The 20,681-nt window shown below is 39.6% G+C and overlaps 1 protein-coding gene across 1 annotated transcript in view; it reads right to left on the bottom strand.

Annotated features, from left to right (window-relative positions):
* Positions 1-19,433, bottom strand: part of CCDC39 (coiled-coil domain containing 39) — a 1,972,012-nt gene extending 1,952,579 nt beyond the window's left edge. Inside the window, exon 1 of the mRNA XM_044070181.1 lies at positions 19,219-19,433. Within this exon, the coding sequence (XP_043926116.1) occupies positions 19,219-19,308 (90 nt within the window). The 5' untranslated portion in view covers positions 19,309-19,433. The remainder of the gene's footprint in view (positions 1-19,218) is intronic.
* Between the last annotated feature and the right edge of the window lie 1,248 nt (positions 19,434-20,681).

Here is a 20,681-nt window from a genome sequence, read left to right as displayed (position 1 = left end):
TGCTTTTACTGGGAGTGTGCACACTGTTTGAAAATATTGCACTCTGCTTACCATCATGCAAATATGGTGCTCAGCAGTGTCCAACCCAGAGCAGGACTTTTGTGCGATGGTAAGCAGAGTGCAAAAGGGCCAAGCAGTGAGACATTACATAACTGCAGTTGCAATTTCAAGGTTATTGGATGCACAGGCAGTTGTGTATGCATGTCAGGCAAATGTAAAGGCCATGTCAGTCCAGATAGCAGAATTATACTTACAAGAATATAGTACACAGTATACCCATAGTCATACATCTGATAATAAATGTGATAATACACATATAAATAAATAACTGGTAAATACTAGTGTCTCAGTCCTCATACTTATAATTAATATCAGCTCCACTATGTCAACTGTTTTAAGTGAGAGTGATTATAATGGGAAGGTGAACAACAGTAAATGTGTATGGAATATCCGGGTCTATATCACATAGTCGAAGTTACGTAACTTCAAACACCTAATGTACGAACCATTATGCTTGAAGTTACATAACTTCGACTACCTAAAAAAAAAAAAAAAAACATAACGGACAACAAAATAGACTGTTATAAGTTCCCCCCACACCCCCTGCTACTTAAATACACCAACTCCAAGATCGCACCACATTGAAATGAATGGAAACCTCCGCCTATGGAGATTTCCATTCATAGGCTTAAACATTTACAAATGTGAACATATGGTCTTGACCATATGTGGTTCGAACTTGTAAAAGTTCGATGACGTGATAGGAACCCGAATATCCTGTATTCGAAACCAGAACCATGTGTATGTCAGCTCTATACTTGCACCTGTTGCCACAAGAAGGCTGTCCATGTTGCAGTTCATTGCTATAAACTGCAATGTCACAACAGTAAAACAAAGGTTGCACAACCTGTACTAGAACCCAAGGCCATCTGTACTCCAGCCCTACACTTACATCTGCTGTCACAGAACTAGTTTCGTGAAATTATATTTTACTAATCATTCTTAAGGTCTCGCTGTTAACCGATGTGCAACGCCACTTAACGGGTTTGAGCGATGCCCAGTAGTATTAACTAAATGCACCTGGTTTCTATTTTTGGCTGTCTGGGTCCTGTTTGCTTCCTGCATGGTCCAGTTTTCAGTTTGCACACTGCCGCCTTTTGTGCAAATGCAATAAGCACAGCCAATCTTGAGATTTATTTTTTTCTGTTTCCCATGTTTGTGCTAAGCTGCACATCGTGCAAACACTGCCCCCCCAAAAAAGAAAAAAGGGAAAACTAGTTGAAATGAGGAAAAGCAATCAATGACATACACACTAGAGAATGTTAGTACACGAGATATTTCTACATATGTCTGGATTTGAACTCTTACTCCAGTGCACCATCAGAACACAGAATGATTTCCTTATCGCTCTTTGCAACACAAACAGCTCTGCAGTAAAGAAATGAACTCAATCGGCACACAACCAACTGCAACAGAATCTACAATGATATCAAACCATACAAGTGTTATTTGTACAGTTATTAGTTTTGGATGTAGTGCACCACGTGATCACACAAATTTTCATGATTATTGTTTGCAAACATACAGCGGTGTCTTACACTTCTGTGTTTGTTGGTCACGCTTCATTTATTTGAGCAGTAATCTGAGACAGGAAGTGTGTAAGCCATTCTATATAACTGAACGTAAAATGCGTGAGGGTATTAAGTGGAAATAATATATGCAGTTGCCAATAAATGAAGGGCAGGTGGATGTTAAGGAACATAATCTGTGACTTGTGTGCTGCTTACTTACATTTCCAACCTTACATCTAACACTTTGTAAATCTAACCTGACACACCCAGTGGAAGTAAGGCAGCCTGCAGTGCTGTTGAGTTTTCCTTTTCCCAACCACTCATCAGTCACAGTTACAATCTATTAAAACCAAATACTGAGGGAGTGCCTGTACTATGTTTACATCTCCCACACTGATCCAAGTATTTGGGATTCAGCAATTCTAATGAGTTCACACCTCATTTGCATCTTCACTGTGCTAACAGCCCTGAATTTACACCATATAAAAAGGCAACCGTGTAGCTATTCAAACTGATGGTGATGGTGAGGAGACTTGTTTATGCTGGGAAGGCTGCATATATCCTATTTCTTCAGGATATATATGTACAAAAGAGTATGCTGGGAAGGCTGCATGTATGCTATTTCTTCAGGAAATATCTGTACAAAGGAGTACTGAACTTCAGAAGGTATGCTTCCATTTTGTCAGCTGCATACTGCATATGTTGGAAGAAAAATCTGAAGCAATGGCTTTTAAACTTTTATCTGTATGCATTAGTCAGAAGTGTACAGATGGCATGGGCATGTTTGCCAAGCCATTTCAGAGGTATACATGATTGCCAATACATGAAAATGGAATGCTGTGTGATAAATATGTACAAGTGTTTCAGGGACAGTTCCTTTGATATTACTTTTAGCATTTCAAAGATGACTTGTTAGCAGAATGTGTCAGTTTTCTGTTCTTTTTTTGGGGGGAGCAAAGGTGAGTTGTTATGGCACAAATAATGATACATTTCTCTTGTTACTCACCTTGTTTTGCATCCTGTCTGCTGTTCGTATTTCACATCTGTAGACTGCTGTATGTTTCTCCTGTGGGTGATACAAGTGGCTAACATTTCTGTTTTATCTGAAAACAATTATTCTGTACTTATGTGATACTTACAAGTATCATCCTGCTGTTGTCTTTTAGGATATCTTGGAGTATGCCGCCAAGGCATGTCAATCCTCGGAGACTTCCCTTCACTGATGCTGACATCCAGGTGATAGTGGATGTCTTTAGGCAACATGATGCTTTTCCGCTGAAAGGGGATTGGGAGATATGGCAAGTAGGATGCAAATTTGGCAACAAATGGTTGCTGATCTTAATGCTGTGGATGACTATGGCAGGACATATGAGGAGGTGTGCCACAGGGTCACTGCCATGATCACATCTGCACAGAGGAGAGCAGCTGCAGTGGGCTATAACCAAATGGGTACCAGGGGAGGGCCTGTTAGGGAACCACCACTAACACCCAATGAAGCGTTCCTGGGCAATATCAGGGATCCAGATAGCTCACAGGGGAGTGCAGTAAAGCATGTCCTGGATGTCGGAGCAACAGTTTGAGAGACAGCAAGCATGTCCCATGAGGAGGAAACTATTGTATAGTAAAACAGTCGAAATCAATATGTTATTTCTGTGTCACCTGTATTTTTTCGGGTGGGGGATTGAAGATTGCTAGAGTTATTAGCTTAGGATGGAGTTGATAATCATGTTGTTGTTGAAAGTACAGTTAATGGACATACAAAGGAGTAAAATTATTACCCCTAGTGTTACATTTAATTGCGAAGATGTTGCCCTTAGCTCTTGCTTAACTTCTTCCAGGACCATCTGGATTGCAGAGGAGGCTCTCATCTGCAGATGGTAAGACAAACATATTTATGTCAGTACTGCTAAGCAATTTAAAGAAATATTTTAATGTGTGTTGTTGATGTCAGGCCTGTTGTGTGCATTGCTGTAGTCCATAATAGTGGAACCACTATTAATTTGTTAGCATATATTGGATTAGAGTAGTGTACATTTTTCCTGTATTTGTTGCATTTTATCACAGGTGATCATGACAGTGAAAGTGGGGGACCTCTGCTACCTGATGTCAGTATATCAGCAGACTCTGATGATGATGGTGGCCAAACTGATGCATAGTCAGGGGGTGCAGAGGTTGACTGACACTGAGGTTGACATACAGCCATCCCCTAAAATTCCATCAGACACAAGCAATAGGCCTATGCATACCCATTCCAGTGACCCCACAAATATTGGACAGGTAGAGGGTGAGGCCATTGATCTGGGAAGTGTGGTTACTGCGGCTTCAGTACCTGTTGAGTCTGGCTGTAGCCAAAGTGTGGGCGAGGTGACATGCAGGAGGGTTGATTAGGGGTACTCGGAGGGGGCCTGCTGTCGCTCCTCCACCTGGTGCAGGTGTCTCTTCCCATGCCACTCAACGTATGTTTACAGTCATCATGGAGGCACAGGCAAGTTCCCATAGGTGCTCCAGACAAATGCTCAGGGTTATAGATGTGGCACAAGCTAACATGTGTGACTGCCTCCACTGTGTTAAAACAGACAGGGGTTCCGGCAGATAGCAGGTGCACTAAGCAAGACAACTTAAACCAAGAATAAAATACAAGCATTTAATGAAAAATCAATCACATAAGTATTTTCATCTCTATTCATTCAGAGACTTCTTCAAACAAATGCAAGTGCATAATACAATTATTTAAACATTTCAAAAGGTCAACACACCCCCTCCACTCAACCAATCATATGGTACCAAACTAGGACAACCAATTAATCTCATAAATTATTTTAAACAGACATTTTCCCTTTTCCTAAACACCCCAAATACATAAATACTAATAAAACCTCCTCACTAACAGCATACACTCTAAAAATATGAATAAGTAAATAACTACAGTTATATTAATATATATATATGTAATTACATAAAACATATTCAAATGATAAGAGGCACACAACATTATCTCCCTAATGCTTTTAGTTTTAAAAGACAAGAGATGGATAAAAGTTAATTTAAACCTGGCCATTGTGATGCATCCAAATGTAGTTGCCATAATAATTCTTTCCTTTCCAATAACAATGACCATAGACCTCCTCTTTCATCTAACTCAAGAACATCCAATATAGTAAATTTAAAAGAATGGCCAGGTCTTTCCATACAGTGTTTAGCTAAAGCATTCGTAGCTTTATTTATTTTAATATCCCTAATATGTTCATAGGAAAAACTGAACGACAATTTAAAAATGTATGTAGAAATATGGGCAATTTGATCAAAGTGTGCAGTATACCACCCTCTCTGTATCACAAACATTTTTTTATTTAACTTGATCTCCATTTTATTTATCCTGAAACAGTTCCCTTCCACCATGTAGGGACAACAGCCATTGTTGACGATTCAATGGATTGGGTGAATGCTGGAATGACGGCTGTCTGTCGTGGAACATGCATTGTCTGTGATGGAAAGTCTGCTGGGAGGGCAATGGCATCCTTGTGGGCATATGTCAGCCACATCATCTGCTGTCAGCCAACATGGCCATGCTCAATCACACTCCCATAGGGGCAGTACTTCCACCGCACCATCAGTGAGTGTGCTGTTCACACCCAGATGTGGCAAGCCATGGGATCGTGGCCCATGGTGTCCTGGTGAAGGGAGCTCGTCTAGCAGACATCGGTCACATTCAGGTAGCAGCAGTGTATCTGGCCATGGGCATGGACATGCCAGTGTAACTCCTTGCAAAGCTAGTTCTCATGATCTGGAACAACAATAATGAACCGCCACCTCTACAATGCATGGCTCACACCTGGCCGACATACCAAGATGTAGAGCCAGCACTTGAGCTTGGCTGTGTTCATTCAGACACACACACACCAATTTCAACTGGAGGACCCCTACACACACACACACACACACACACACACACACACACACACACACACACACACACGTTAGATGGTTCAGCCTTGCAGCACTTAAAACTAATTTCTGTCTCACTGGCCCTTTTGTTGGTTCATCCAGAGGTCTGCCCACTTTTCTTTCTTACTAACACACAAACTCATCAACCTTTTGTGTCAGCCTAGGCCTCTTGCCCACTCCAACACAACACCCTGTGTAAGTGATGATAACTGTGTTATAGCCTTGTTTTCTAGCTTTTGAATTCAGGGATACATAAGCTTTGCTTCTGGTGCTCATGGTGCACAGCTGAATTAGATTGTTTAGTATACCTGGATTTGTGGTGTTGAACTGGCAATTTTACCTTTGAGTTATATTGGCCTTGGAAAGTTATACAACTGACAGCATCAAAATTTGCCAACTTTATTGTGAATGATCCTTTGAGGGACTTAAAACTGCAATTTGTATCATTACTTTCTAACTTCTCTCTTTAATGATTTTCCATTACAAATGTATGGTGCTAAAATGGGCCATGTAGTAACCATCACAACTTTTGAGGGGTAAGACTGTGCGAACTTTGATGCCTGGGGCCTACTAGTAAACAATGACACATGTTAAGGTAATTTCAGTGCCAATCTCTGAACTTTTACTTGCTTACATTTCCAATTAGTGTGATACAAGGATACGCCACTCATTCATATTATTACACAATGCACTCCAGGTTAGAGACGTACCTTGTAAATGCAGCAGTTGACATGGTTGTAGTTCAGGGCTGACTCTCTGATGCAAGAAGTACACAGCTAATATATGGGGAGGTAAAGGTGGTGTGAGCTGCCTGGCATCAATTTTACTATATGTATGTGTGTAGGAGGAAGGTTTTCGGTCCCTAGGTGGTGAATGAATCTACTATGCATTGCCTCGTAGCCATGCAAGGGCATACTGATGACGCCTATGTCTGCCTACACCCACAGCAGCTGGTTGTTCCTCCTCTGACTCCTCATCTGCCTGTGGCTGTTGTGACCTTGGCACTGGTGGTGGGATGTATGCCGCTTCCCCTTGCTGACCTGCTGAAGCTGTTTTCTCAGGATGATGTTGTGTAGCATGGCACATACTGTGAATGTTTTTGTACATGTGCATGGATTGTACTGCAGGTCTCCCCCAGATGCATCTAGGCACCAGAACCATGACTTCAGCAGCCCACACACAAGCTCTATGATATTTCTGGTTTGAGCGTGTGCCTCATTATGGCGTTCTTTTGTGGGTGTATGTGCATTTCTGATGGGTGTCATCAGCCACGGTTCCAGTGCATAGCCTGCATCTTCCAGTAAATGACCTCGTGGGATAGCCGCCCTAGCAAATATCTAGTATAGTTGGGAGGTGTGCCAGATATGCAAGTCATGGTAACTGCCAGGGTTGCCAGGACAAACATTCAAGATGATTCCCTTGGCATTACATATGACTTGGCAGTTGACAGAATGGTAGCCCTTTCTGTTTATGTAGATCCTACCCTGTTCCCCAAGTGGTGCCTTAATTTCTATAGGCGTGCAATCTATGGCATCCAGTACTTCAAGGTAGTGTGCTACATGGTAGAACTCCTGCATATTACTGGCCCTCTCCTCAGAACTATGGGGAAAATATATGTGGTCAGTGGCATGTTGGCGCATAGCATTCAGAAACTGTTGGACAATCCTGGATGCTGATGCCTGTGACACCTGCAGCATGTCCCCTGTTGGTCTCTGAAAGGTACCTGTAGCTAAAATTCTAAGGGCTACACATAACTTTGTCTCATGGGTTCTCCTCGGTTGGCTCTGGCTCTGAGTTGAGGATGGCAAAGGTTGCAGAGTTCCTGTAGTGTGTCCCTGTTCACCCTGGAGTGGTCTACAATTTCCACATCACGTAGGTTGTGAAAATTTAATCTGGGCCTGAAAACTCTTTTCCTTCTCGGCCTAAGCCTATGAGCAGCAGCAGCACTGGCTTCAGCCTGTAGCACACACAAAAAAATTAAAGCAGCAGCAACTCCTTACATTCTGCCCATGTAGGCCCCTTTCCATGGCTGTATTTGAGAAGTCTTGGAAGTCACAGGAAAAACCACCACAAAGTTTACACGGCTGCCTTATAGTTGTTGAATAGCTCCACCATGTTGGATTGGTTGATTAGTATGCAATTCACCTGCTTATGCTGTAATTAGCATGACACAGTGTTTATCTTGTTTGTGTGGGGGTGTGTACCGCTACACTGCGCTTACTGAATCTAAAACTTGTTGTGGTAGCGACACACACACAGTGAGAAAGTACTATGTATGCTTTATTGAATCCCCCTAATTCATATCTGGATGGATCTGGATTCAGCACAAAAGTCAAACACAATGGTAAAAACAAACTTTACAATGTAGAATTAAAGTATAAGACACTATAAAAAGCACCAATATCATAGCAAATATAGTATAAATCTAGATAGAATGCTAAACAGCACTTAAAAGTACTTAACAATGGATGTAAATAGATTCAGCAGAAAAATCTCTTCAACAGTGGTGTGGTACCAAGCAAGTGGAAACCGTGATATAACAAACATATATTACATTCAGGACTCAGAACAAACAGCCTAGCTCTCAGCAAATCACAAAACACTTCTCTAAAATCAAGTAGGAGATATGGAATTAACTAGTCACAGTTTTGACATTTTCCTCAATATTTTTTCTAAGCATGCCAAACTACCATAAAGGCTAGCTACCACTTCTTTCAATTTTTTTCCATAAAAAGGGCACTGAAGATAAAGTGGAAGTTTCAATGGAAGTTAATATTAATTAATATCCTAACCCAATTTTTTGTGCTGGCAGACGTGTTGAGTATGAGATAAGTAAAGACAAGTCCTATGGGTTTCCTGAATGATGCCAGCAGATGAACTGAAGAAATCCTGTTCAAAATTATGTTAGAGTCAAAAAGCTCAACACACAAACCTCTGATCAGATATGTCAACAGTTCAAGCTCAAGGGCAGTATTATTAATGTCAGTTCTGACTCTAACAGTGACATTTCCATTCAGATGAGAGTTTGACCCCAATCTTGACTAAAATTACATCATTGCTGTCGTGATCGACATTGAAGCCAGGAGTTGATATCTGGGTTATTAAGGTCTGAAAAACCTGTCAAGGTAACAAGTATTGTAGAGGTCAAGATTGAATCTGACCAGATATATCAAGATTGTAAAGGCTGTCAGTGTCATGATAGCACATGATCTGACTTCAAGCTACCTGTTAAGAAAGGTCAGTTCTTACAAACTGTTGCATTTTGTGCAGGTACGGCTAGTGGACCACATAAGCACTTCATATAGTATGCCCTAATGATACCCTCAGATACAAAGACATGGAGGGTTTTATAAGGATCTAAACATAATTATAAGGAAAGCATACCTCTCAGCCTGGAAACATCAAAAATTTGGACAAGACCCATGAAAAACAGGTACAAATCTGTATGCTGATTAACATAAAATGTGCATACATAATTGTGTTAACCCCGCCCAATCCAATGGAATTGTGGGATACCAATTTTCAAATGCAAACTGAAGAACAGACAACCAAAATATGGCACCAGAGTCCCCCTGCAGCAATTCCAATTTCCCATTACCTGGTTATTTCGCCCCATTTACCATAAACACTAATGTGTGCATACCGCTTTATTTCTACAATGATTATTTGGATTTTATTTTTACATTTTATAGCACAATGCACAAACAATACTGTCTTACAATGAAAATAGACTTAGCATTAAAACTTCTCTGCCCTTGAAACTCACATTCATTGAAACAGCATTGAAACCCACACCACATCCAAAGGTACAAGGTTTGAGCCTGACTGAGTACCTCTGTAACCACTAGGTATATTCACTTGGGGCATTTTCACACACACACACACACACACACACACACACACACACACACACACACACACACACACACACACACCCCTACCTTTTGTTTGCAAGAAGATAGCTTTACTTCAAAAGCTTTGTAATATTTATGATCACTCTCCTGGTCTTCCAGCAGTCTCGCTATCCACCAAAAGTTTCTCGCCTGCTCAAAAAAATAAGCAGCCAGCATGTTTCCTATCCACTTCCCTGCTCACAAAAGCAGCCAGCATAAAAATAAAGTCCTTCCCACTCGCAAACAGCAGTTTCTAGCTTGCTAGTAACAGCCAGTCCTTCCACCTTGCAAACAACAGTTTCCAGATAAAAATAAAGTCCTTCCCACTCACAAACAGTAGTTTCCAGCTTTGCAAACAGCAGTTTCCAGCCAGAAATGTGAGCCCTTGAGCTCAATTTCGACAGGCTGAAGGTGTGCCAGCTCAAAAAAAATGAAAAAAAAATGTAAAAAGCTGGAAAAATTCAGGAAATGAAGGGTGCCACTTGGAAATCGTGGCACCCCATTATTTGGACCCCAAAACTCGGTAAAAAATGAGTACTTCGGTACGGTTGGGAGGTATGAAGGAAAGACATTACCCTGGCTTGGCATTTAGAACACATAAAACAAATTTAAACTATAAAACTTCAGTAAAAAACAACAAAATGTCTAGATAAAAGAACTTGCTACATTGCAAACATGATGTAATAAATTATTTTATCTAGCCAAGTTGTTTTATAGGCAATATTTTCCTAACAGAAGTGCTAAACTTTAGGAGTCACATGAAACAACAGTTGATGTTGCATATTCGTAAGTCAAAGAGTACCAGAAATACTACGCCTAGGGACCTGAATTTTGCCTGCGACAAACAGAACATGCTGGAGACAAATTTGTGTCTCAGAAACTGCCCCTCCTATGGAACAGGCTTCCCATCCAAATGCAGAGTTTGTCTATTACCCAGTTTAAGTGCAACCTAGAAAAGTGGATGGGGAATAGGAAATTTATACCAGCTTTCCTTTGTAGCTATCATCAGTCCAACATTACATAAATTGCCGAATTCCTGCCTTCCCTTTAACCTCACTCATCCTGAACATTGTTCTGCATGTTCTGTTCCCACAACTTCCATTTATTTCTATGTAATTGCTCCTTTCCTTTTCTAAAGATCTCTTTTCCAACTCTTTTATAATACTCAATACTTTGAATACCGCTGGGTTAGACTTTTGATTTCCATTTTCTAGTAATTGCTTTTTTGGCAGTCAACAGAATTAAACCGAATATGGCCCTACTAACTCTATGCAATTTGGATCCAGTGTCCAGGCTCAAAGGAATCATTTCCTTAGTTACAGCCATTTGTTCACTCAATATTTCTGACAGTACTTAGCAGGGAATTTTTAAAGTCTGCTAACTCATTACATTCCCAAAACATATGTTCCCAGTTATCACTTTCATCCCCATCATACCTCAAACATTTGCTATCTACAAGAGAAAAAAATTCTTTGAAGTCTGCTTAGGATATAAAAATACATATGCAAATACTTCCAAGTCAAGATACTAAATCCTTCTGGACTTAGATGCATACTTGGGGGCCATACATATGTTCTCCCATTTTTTTTTTTGTGAATTGCTTTCCCAGTCCTTCAACTCTTTACTAATTCTTGTCCAAGACATCTCTTCCTGTTGATAAAAATATGCTTGACCCGTATATAAAACTAAAGGAACTACAAACATTTACACTACTTTTATCTTACTAACCAAAAACAAGAGATTCCAGTTTTTTAGTTTTTGTATTATCTTTTGGTTAGTCTCTTCTCACATATCCTTAAGCATAACAGAAACATTTTTAAGCCACACTCCTAAATACTATTTTATCATGTCCCCATAAAAATGGATATTGTCAAACCAATTTGTGTGGGCACATAATTTATGGCTCTTGCTTTTGTTTTATCTTCATTAATTTTATAACTTGAAAATGGGTGGGAGGTTGGCATAGTGGTTAAGGTGATCACCTTATATGCACAAGGTGCAGGGTTTGATTCTCACATGAGGCAACTGACTGTGCTTGGAATGCCCCACAAGGGCAGTTAGCCTGGTACTAATTTTTTTTAGGGGTTGTACTTGTAACCGTGTATGATCCTACGTCTCAAAATGTTCCATAACAATATGTCCTTTTCTGGATTTATTAGGTACAAAATAATATCATCTGCAAATAAATCCAACTTTTCTTGATGCCCATACCAATTATATCCTTGAGTTTCTGTGTCCCTTCTTTTCTTTGCCAATGACACTAAATATAAAGTAAATAACAAAATGGAAAGAGGATACCCCAGTCTGCTTCAGCTTTTCAAACACAACTTAGAGAGGTACATTCTTCACTTGAATTCTTGCCTCTGACCCTTCATATATCATCCTAATTAACCTTATTACTATATTACGGAATGCAAATGTTTCCATTGCCCGACTCATAAAATCACTGATTACGCTGTTGAATGCTTTCTCTACGTCAAGACCCAGCAACAACAGTGGTATTTGTTTTTTACATTCTGCTTCCCACTGGATCATCACTGTTCTATTAAGGTTATCACATGTGTCTCCCCACTACAAAACGACATTTATCCATATCTTTCAATTTTGGCAACTTTCTTTTGGCTAATATAGACATAAACACTTTATAATCATGGTTTAAAATTGAGATGTTTCTACATGAAGCTGGGTCTGATGGGTCCTTAACCATCTTTAGACAATACAGCCACCACACCTTTCTTCCAAAATTGTTTGTGCTTCTCCTCCTTTTAAAATACAGTTAAACAAAATCTTCCAGATCTTTATCACTTTCTTCCCTTCTAACTCCCAAACTACCACCTGTTCCTGGAGACTTTCCAGAACATTGATTATACATCACCATATTATCTCATCTCATTTTATCTCAACTGTTAGGGCAACTAGTGCAACGTTATTCACTAAACCAACCATGATTAGTGCTTTCATCTGTAATAAACAAACTTCATCAGATGAGATGCACTTGAATAGTCCATCATATTTAAAACACATCCCCTCATCATGTGACTTCCAATGTATCACATTTAAATAGCATTTTACCTTAACTGTTAGTTGTTTAACCTCATCTGTCTCTAACATTGGCATAATTAATTCTTCCATAAATATTTCCATTTGTGCTCTTTCTTGATCTCAACATTTGTCTACTTTATACAAATTTCCATAAAGGGTGGCCACGGTGGTGCAGCAGTTAGCGTTGCCACCTCACAGCAAGGGGTTCTCCGGTTTGATCCTCAGCTGGGGTGCCTTTTGTGCAGAGTCTGCATGTCCACCCTGTAGTCACGTGGGTTTTCTTCGGGTGCTCTGGTTTCCTCCCACATCTCAAAGACATGCTGTAGGTGGACTGGACACTCTAAATTGGCCCTAGGTGTGAGTGCATGTGTGTGTGTGCCTTCTGTGGAAGGTTGGGTGTCGGGCTGGCAACTCGACACCATAAAACTCCACTGCCAATCATGAGCGGACAGGTGATCCGCTGTGGTGACCCCTAACCGGGAAAAGCCGAAAGAAGAAGAAGATACAAATTTCCATAAAATTTCTGAAATGTCTCTAATACCTCCTCAAGATCTCTGGTTATATTTCTTGTTACAGACTCCCTACGTTTGGTGACTTCCCTTTCTATTTTCTGTTGCCTAAGTCACTGTGCTAAAAGGTTTTTGTGCTCTGGAGTTATCATCAAAAAAACATTTCCTTAGCAGTAATTTTTATAAACTCATATATGTTTTCTCTTTAGCACTCTGCAGCTGCACCTCTTATTTTTCTGTAAGATTACCCTTACTCTGCAATAATAACATTTGTCCCCCCTCTAAATAACTCTCATTACTTTTTAACCATATCACTTTTTCTTTTATTTCTACCCTGTTTTTAATTTACTTTCATTTTATCCCACTCACTTGCTATAATACCTGAAGAAATTTCTATATTCCCTAATAATTCTTGAATAATTTCCACTACCCATTCTTTAAACTCCTCTTTTTAACAGATAACTGGGAAAATGCCAGGGTAAATCAACAATACGGACGCTGAATAAAAGAATCCAATGAAAAAAACACAACACGTTGGAAAAAAAAACTTTATCAAACAGCAAAGCTTTCGGGTAGAACCCTTTCTCAATACTAATACAAATGCATTCAAAACATGACTTGTTTTAAATAGGAGCCCACAAGTCACATGATAGCAGCCCATATCATATGACCTTAAAATAAATATAATACTAATAAAACACATAAAAAGCATATAAACATAAAAATAATGCATATATGCATCTAAATATAGCAGTGTAACATAAGAAATACACAAATCATGATTTATCGTAATATAGTATGCTGTAACTTCATTAAAATGGGTTTAAGGCTTAAAGCAGAATTAAGACCAGGGTGACAATCCGCTGCCAGTCGGAGTATCCACTCATACTCTCTGGTCTCAAGAATGTTATTAATATCCCCTCCCCTAATGGAAGATAAAACGACATCTATAACCCCGAACCTAAACTTGTGTTCAACCCCACTCAATTGTATATGCTTAAATAAGACATTATTTAAATTTTCCCTCCTAATCTCAGACTTATGCTCAATAATCCTATCTTTTAACCTACGAGTAGTCTTACCTATATAGAATGAATTAAACATTTCCTTAGCAGTAATTTTTATAAACTCATATATGTTTTCTCTTTAGCACTATGCAGCCGCACCTCTTATTTTTCTGTAAGATTACCCTTACTCTGCAATAATAACATTTGTCCCCCCTCTAAATAACTCTCATTACTTTTTAACCATATCACTTTTTCTTTTATTTCTACCCTGTTTTTAAACTCCACTTTCATTTTATCCCACTCACTTGCTATAATACCTGAAGAAATTTCTATATTCCCTAATAATTCTTGAATAATTTCCACTACCCATTCTTTAAACTCCTCTTTTTAACAGATAACTGGGAAAATGCCAGGGTCTCATTTTTAAATCATTACACTGCACTTTTATCTTAGTTGTTACTGGCACATAATTTGAAATAGTTACTGGATATGTGTTGAAGCTTTCAATTAAATGCACATGTTCCTGTGAAATATAATTTCTATCAACTGTAGCCCACTTACCGTACCTTGGGGAATAATATGTAAATTCTCTCAGATTTTGTACTACTGAATTCACATCTTCCATACCAAACATTTTCATAAACATCTTCGTAAATCTAACCTCTTTTGTCATATTATCCTTCTATTTCCCCTAGAACATTCTCACTCTGACAAATCAAATTCCAGTCCCCATCTATAAGTAATATTCCAAGCTGAAAGCAGATTCTTAAACTCCATAAAAACAATTTTAGGTGAGATATAAATGGATCTACTTCATCTGCAAACATGGTCAGCCATATCCCACTGGTTTTGGCCTGCACCTCAGAAAAGTATATCCCAAACAGCAGAGGCCCCAACACCAATCCCTGGGATACACTGCTCATTACGAGTCTACTGCTTGAAGTGGCTTTCCCTATTTTGACTAGGTGGGTTCTATCAGTGAGCCAGTTTACTACCCATCTGGTAACATATGGATTGATGCCTAGTTGAGAGAATGTATCTATTATACCTGAGTGGGAAATAGTAGCGAAGGCCAGGTCAGCGTAGGCGGTGTGCACTGTCTTCCCCTCGTCTATGGCCTTCGTGACTGTCTCACAGAAGTCCACCAAATTTAACAGGTGTGACCTCCCCTTGACGAAACCAAACTATGTGGGATGAAGTGTCTCGAAGTTGACAATGTCCTTGCAGATGTCCACCAGACAGGTTTACTCTTCCTTGAGCAGGATGATTTTGTCCTGTTGGGTATTCCTGATTCCATGCAACTATATAAATGCTTATATAGTACTTTGGTGTAGGTTTGGATATATGTGCCAGTTCCTATGGGGGGGGGGGGGCTGTGAAGCTGTTTATACCTTCCCTCAGGAGGCTGTAATCAGCTTTGGAGAAGTTTTTTTGTTTAACCCTAGCTGGGGGGGGGGGGGGTTGGGGAAGATGGTGACTTTGTGGTCAGATCTTACCAAGGATGACGACACTGTAGGGATGCTGCAGTGGTTACTCATGTTGGTTAATACCAAGACCTATTTTCACTTCCTGTGGGGGTATCAACTGGTCCAGGGCATTTGCACTGACAAAATCAAGGAATCTATGGACATTTGTTTTGGCATATTTCTTCCAATCTATGGTTGGATTGTTAAAGTCATCCAGGATCAGGGTAAAGGGTTGAATCTTGATAGATTCGAAGAAGTCCAGATAGGTGGAGTGGACATCTTGAGTCAAAGTTGGGAGGCCTATAGCTAGCTATGATTTGAAAAGGGGTCTTGTCAATCATTAACTGCACATGGAGTATTTCCTGTGCATCATACTGTTTGACCAGCCTGGAGGTGTGTATGTCTTTTATATATACTGCAACCCCACCTCCTTTTGCTTTGCTGCCCACGGTTTGGGGTCTGAATGTATGATAGGATGAGTAACCTGGTATGGCTGGGGTGCTATCCGCAGCTTTGAACCAGGTTTCTATAACTGCACAAATTTCAGCATCTTCCAGGGTTAAGAATGCTTGCAATGATGCAGTTTCATGTTTAGACTCCTAGCGTTTAGCAGCATGACCTTTAATTTACGTTTTGATGAAATTTTCATGTTGATACTTTTGATCTCATGGCACTGCCTAAAAAAAGGCACTATGGGGGAGGCAAGAGCCTGAAGCCTAAGGGAGACTACTTATCATTAATGGGACAGCAGGTGCACCAGTGATACCAACCTTACACCGCAAACTGCAATACAGAGATGAAGACACCATTTAAGCTTGTAAGCAGCTAAGATTAATTGTGATAGAACACAAGATTGTCAAGGAAAGCAAATAACATAAACAAACAATGAAGTGTCAAAGTTCAGGTAAATCACTCCAGACTCAGTATCATTATAAGGGATTTGTGACATGAGATGCCTATCTTTGCACATTACACAATGACGTTAAGTGCACAGGTTCAACGAAAAGCACCACTAGTGAAATAATTAAAAGTGACTTTAACACAAAAACCCCCAAAAACTTTCATTTGTGTATAATAAGCTCCCTGAAACACCACTACTTTGCAAATTAAACACTTAATAAATAACAAAAAAGTCAAGAGTAATAGAGCCATATTAGTGCAATAAGTCCGGATTCAGCAGTTTTACCATCAGCTTTAAACAGCCAAAGCTGCAAGTTAGCAAGACTTGCTGCAGTGATTTTCCACTTTGATTAGCTGTAACCATACAGAAGGCTGAAGCTCATCTCTTCACCCAATCATTCTTTGCCAGTACTGTCAATACATGTACAAAGCTTTCAAAAAATGAATTTCAACAAAATTGTGTCCAACACCACTTTACAGAAGATTCGTTGAATCAAATCATACCTCTTAGATACTGACCTGCAAAAAAATAAGTATATGACTCCGGCCTGTGGAATACTAATGTCATAACACAGACACAGGCAACAAAACAGAAAGAGTGCACTGCTCTCCCAAACCAGCCCAATTCTTTGCACAGATCATTCAACTATGCACAATAACACACAAAGCATTACTATTCATGTAGGCCCCTAAAAACAATACATATCATTAGGGGCACACGAAAAAGGACACAACTCTCACAGCACAACCAGTAATCCAGGAATGAATTCAAAGGCTAGTATGTAGTTATTCCATGAGGTAAATTCAAAGACATTAATAAAGAATAAATTACTGGATTGCTAGGTAGTCCATTAAGAGTACAATATGTCTTCTTTAATCCCTTCATGCTCGACTTTCACAACCAGTACATATTTTTGGCGAAGCCTAGTGCTCCATTAATGGAAAAGTACCGGGAGACAGATGCAGGCCATCTCTGGCAAAGCATTGTGGTTTGTCAATCATGTCATCCCAGGCTGTCAGGTACTGGATCCCCTTGGAATGACACCAGAAACTAAGCCAATTGTTAAAGTCAATCATTTTCTGTTTGTATTGAGGCATCATTCTGGATGACAGTAGAATGTTGCTTAAGGCTAGGAACATACCTGCCTGAGACACATATACAGCGAGCTTGATCATGTCCCTCTTTATATAGTCCAGGGAGGTACTTCTCAAGTCATTCCTGCCAACATGGAGTATGACAGAGTCATAACATTACCTGCTGGGAGACTTGAATGCATGGGTGATATGGCGGATTCTGGCACCCGACAAACAACTAACCGTGACTTTCTCCTTATCCAGTGTGGTGAGAGGTGCATCTGTGTGTCTCACAATGGAGTCTCCTATGACTAATATGTTGGGTAGTTATCCTTTTCTTCATTTGCTAGTCTTAATTTGTATTATGCCTTGCAAGTCTTTATAGTCGCCTTCAATTTCTTAGTGAGGTTGTTAAAATGATTCTGACGCTGAGGGGTTCTGGCCCGATAAGGAAGAAATTCCTTAAACTGCCTTCTGTTATACAGTTTATTTATATCTGCAGGGCATCAGGATGGTGTATTTTTGAACTTACTACCATATTTGGTTTTGGAAGGGACTGGCAGGTCAATACATTTACCTAAATGGGCAAAAAAAATCATTAGCTGAATGCATAACTAAGGACAACCATGGTCCTTAATATGCCAATCATTGAATAGAATGCCCCCAGACACATGCAACAACTTGCCCACAGAGATACCTTACTAAAAGGACACAAAGTCTAAACAAGTCCTAAATGGACCAACTCAAAGCCCTGTCACTATACTCAGTATGCTACACTCTGTTAAGTGTGATTTGTGTCTGGCATACAAGGCATACTCCGATCCATTACTGATGGATTTACTCACATCAGCAAGTCAAATGGCATCGGAAATACTTGGTCTAGAAATATAAACCTCTTTTGCAACATCAACATACCGGTTTTGAGGAACAGGTATATCTTGCAGAAGTCACCCCTGCTCTGGAACTGACTCCCCATCCACATAAAAACAAAGGGCGATATTGTACTTCATCCTGGTCCATATTCAAGCATAACTTGGATCTATGGATGAGAAACAGAAAATGTATCCCAGGACTCCTGTACTTCTAATGGACAGAGGCAGCTCCTAAATGCTTAATCCCATACGTGAGTCCCCTCAAATTATGTAAAGTATGATCCCAGTTAGGTGTAGTATTTAATAACTGACCATGGGATGGCTAAGACCAATCTCTAACCAAATGGTATAGCGGCCGCCTAGTTAGCCTATGCCTAAAGCCGGATATGTGGTATAGGTTAATTTGAGCACAAAAGACATATTGTCTAGGCTTTAAATGGCCCTTAAAGCCAGCTAACCTAGAGCTTATCCATGAACCTATTATCCTGACCTAGTCTACAAGCACCAGACATCAATTAGCAGTAACCTTCTTCATGAAGTGCGAAATGTTTACCCACGTAATTCAAGAAAGCTTTCACTGGAAGTTACCAATGCATACGTTTAAGTAACCATCGCCTGCCTTTCTAGCAATCTAGCACTACTGTTTAAAATACGAGGATTTGCATCTTTACACCCACATTTAAGCACACATGCAGTTACTAAAATACTGCAATGGCATACTCGCTTTGCACGAAACTTAAAACAGATCTATCCCGCCTCATCTTGCTCAGCACTACAGCAGAATGCTCAACTTTAACTGTAAAGCAAATGCAATGTTTATATAAATGTATTGAACACTCAGCCGCATACCTTTTTAAAATGTGTGCTGTGCTGTGCTGTGCTGTGCTGTGCTGTGCCCCCCCCCCCATTAAAAAAGAGAGAGAGTAAAAGGTGACTCACATCTTCTTCCAATCGCTTATTCTCAGAATTCGCTACGGGAATTGCAAACCCCTCGTCCCATTTAATCTCGGCAAGTACTTCACTCGTCATTATCTTAATCTTAAATTATTAAATTCTACTAAAAGGGTACAAGAATTATGTTATACAGACGATATACGGACCCAACACGCCTCTGCCCGCCCCAACTACCCTTGTGTAGTAGCCATAGCAACATACCATAGAAACCAAACGACCGGGAAGTATACAAATGTGAACTTTTAGTGGGAGGTGGATTCTCATTCTCATTCTCATTCAGATGTTTGATTGTGAACTTTTACATTTGCGGCTGCTTTTATCCATCCAAAACCCCTTTTTTCAAATTCTGCACATGTAGTTGGGGTGTCACTGAAATAAATTTTCTAAATTTACCTTTATATTACGTATTTAATGCAGACTTTGCGCGTTCTTGTCAGCTTAAATATTCGCGCATTCTGTTAACAGAGTAGGTATGTTTTAAATACGAGTTCATTGTGAAGTACATGCTTACATAAAAAAAAAAATAATTTTAGTACTGCGGAAGCAGCAAGACTATGTCATCAGTAACTCAACTTTATAGCTTTGAGCTTTCCTTATTTTATTTTATTTCAAGTCAAAAGTGTGACACCAGATGAGAATTTAAACACTACTAAATGGATGCGTTCAGGAAACTTTTGAAGTGATTGCTAAGAACGCATAGCAAACCTTTCAACTGTCCAGATTTTCGCAGAATATTCATATTTTTGCCTTGTATTTTTGGTCTGTTCGTAATGACGTGTGGTTTTCTGGCAAATCACTGAGGATTGATGTCACTAAATAAATACATAAATTAAAGTTTCAGACTTCATACCTTTCAGAAAATGCAAGCTAAGATAATGGGTTACCACCTGTCCCACTTTGCGAGGGACAGTCCCTCTTTGGGCAGTTGTGTCCTGTGAAAAAATTGAAAAAATGGCAAACGTCCTGAGATTTTAGGACAAAAATATTTCTTAAGTTGTCTTTAATAGTTGCATGAAACAGTTATTTTTTATCTGAAATACCTAAATGTTATATGAAATAGCATAAGCAACTCAAATACTACAAAATAAGATGTTATTTTGGCAAAAAAGTGAAGTTCTATCCTTTGTACTAGTCAAGGGTATGTTTTGTCCTGCAAAATCTGACATTTCTACAAAAAAATGTCCCACTTTCGACATTTGAAAAGGTGGCAACCCTAAAGACAAACTGTCTCATTCTGGCAACTGTCTCATTTTATAAGACCAATATTTAAAATCTGGTCCTGGGGAGGGGGGGGGCATTATTTTAGTTTTTATACAGATTTCTTGCACTAAGAGGTTGGGAGGTATGTCGCCTGGACAATGCTTCCTTGTTGTGCTTTGTTTAATGGTCCAGATATTTCTGCATACCATTTAACTGCATACCTTTCTACCTGCAACCATTGTGAAGTG

The sequence above is a fragment of the Protopterus annectens genome, chromosome 4.part1 (assembly GCF_019279795.1).
Source record: "Protopterus annectens isolate FY-2018-M chromosome 4.part1, PAN1.0, whole genome shotgun sequence".
NCBI classification, from domain to species: Eukaryota; Metazoa; Chordata; order Ceratodontiformes; family Protopteridae; genus Protopterus; species Protopterus annectens.
The sequence above is the reverse complement of the archived record's forward strand: the minus strand, read 5'-3'. Positions and strand labels throughout refer to the sequence as shown.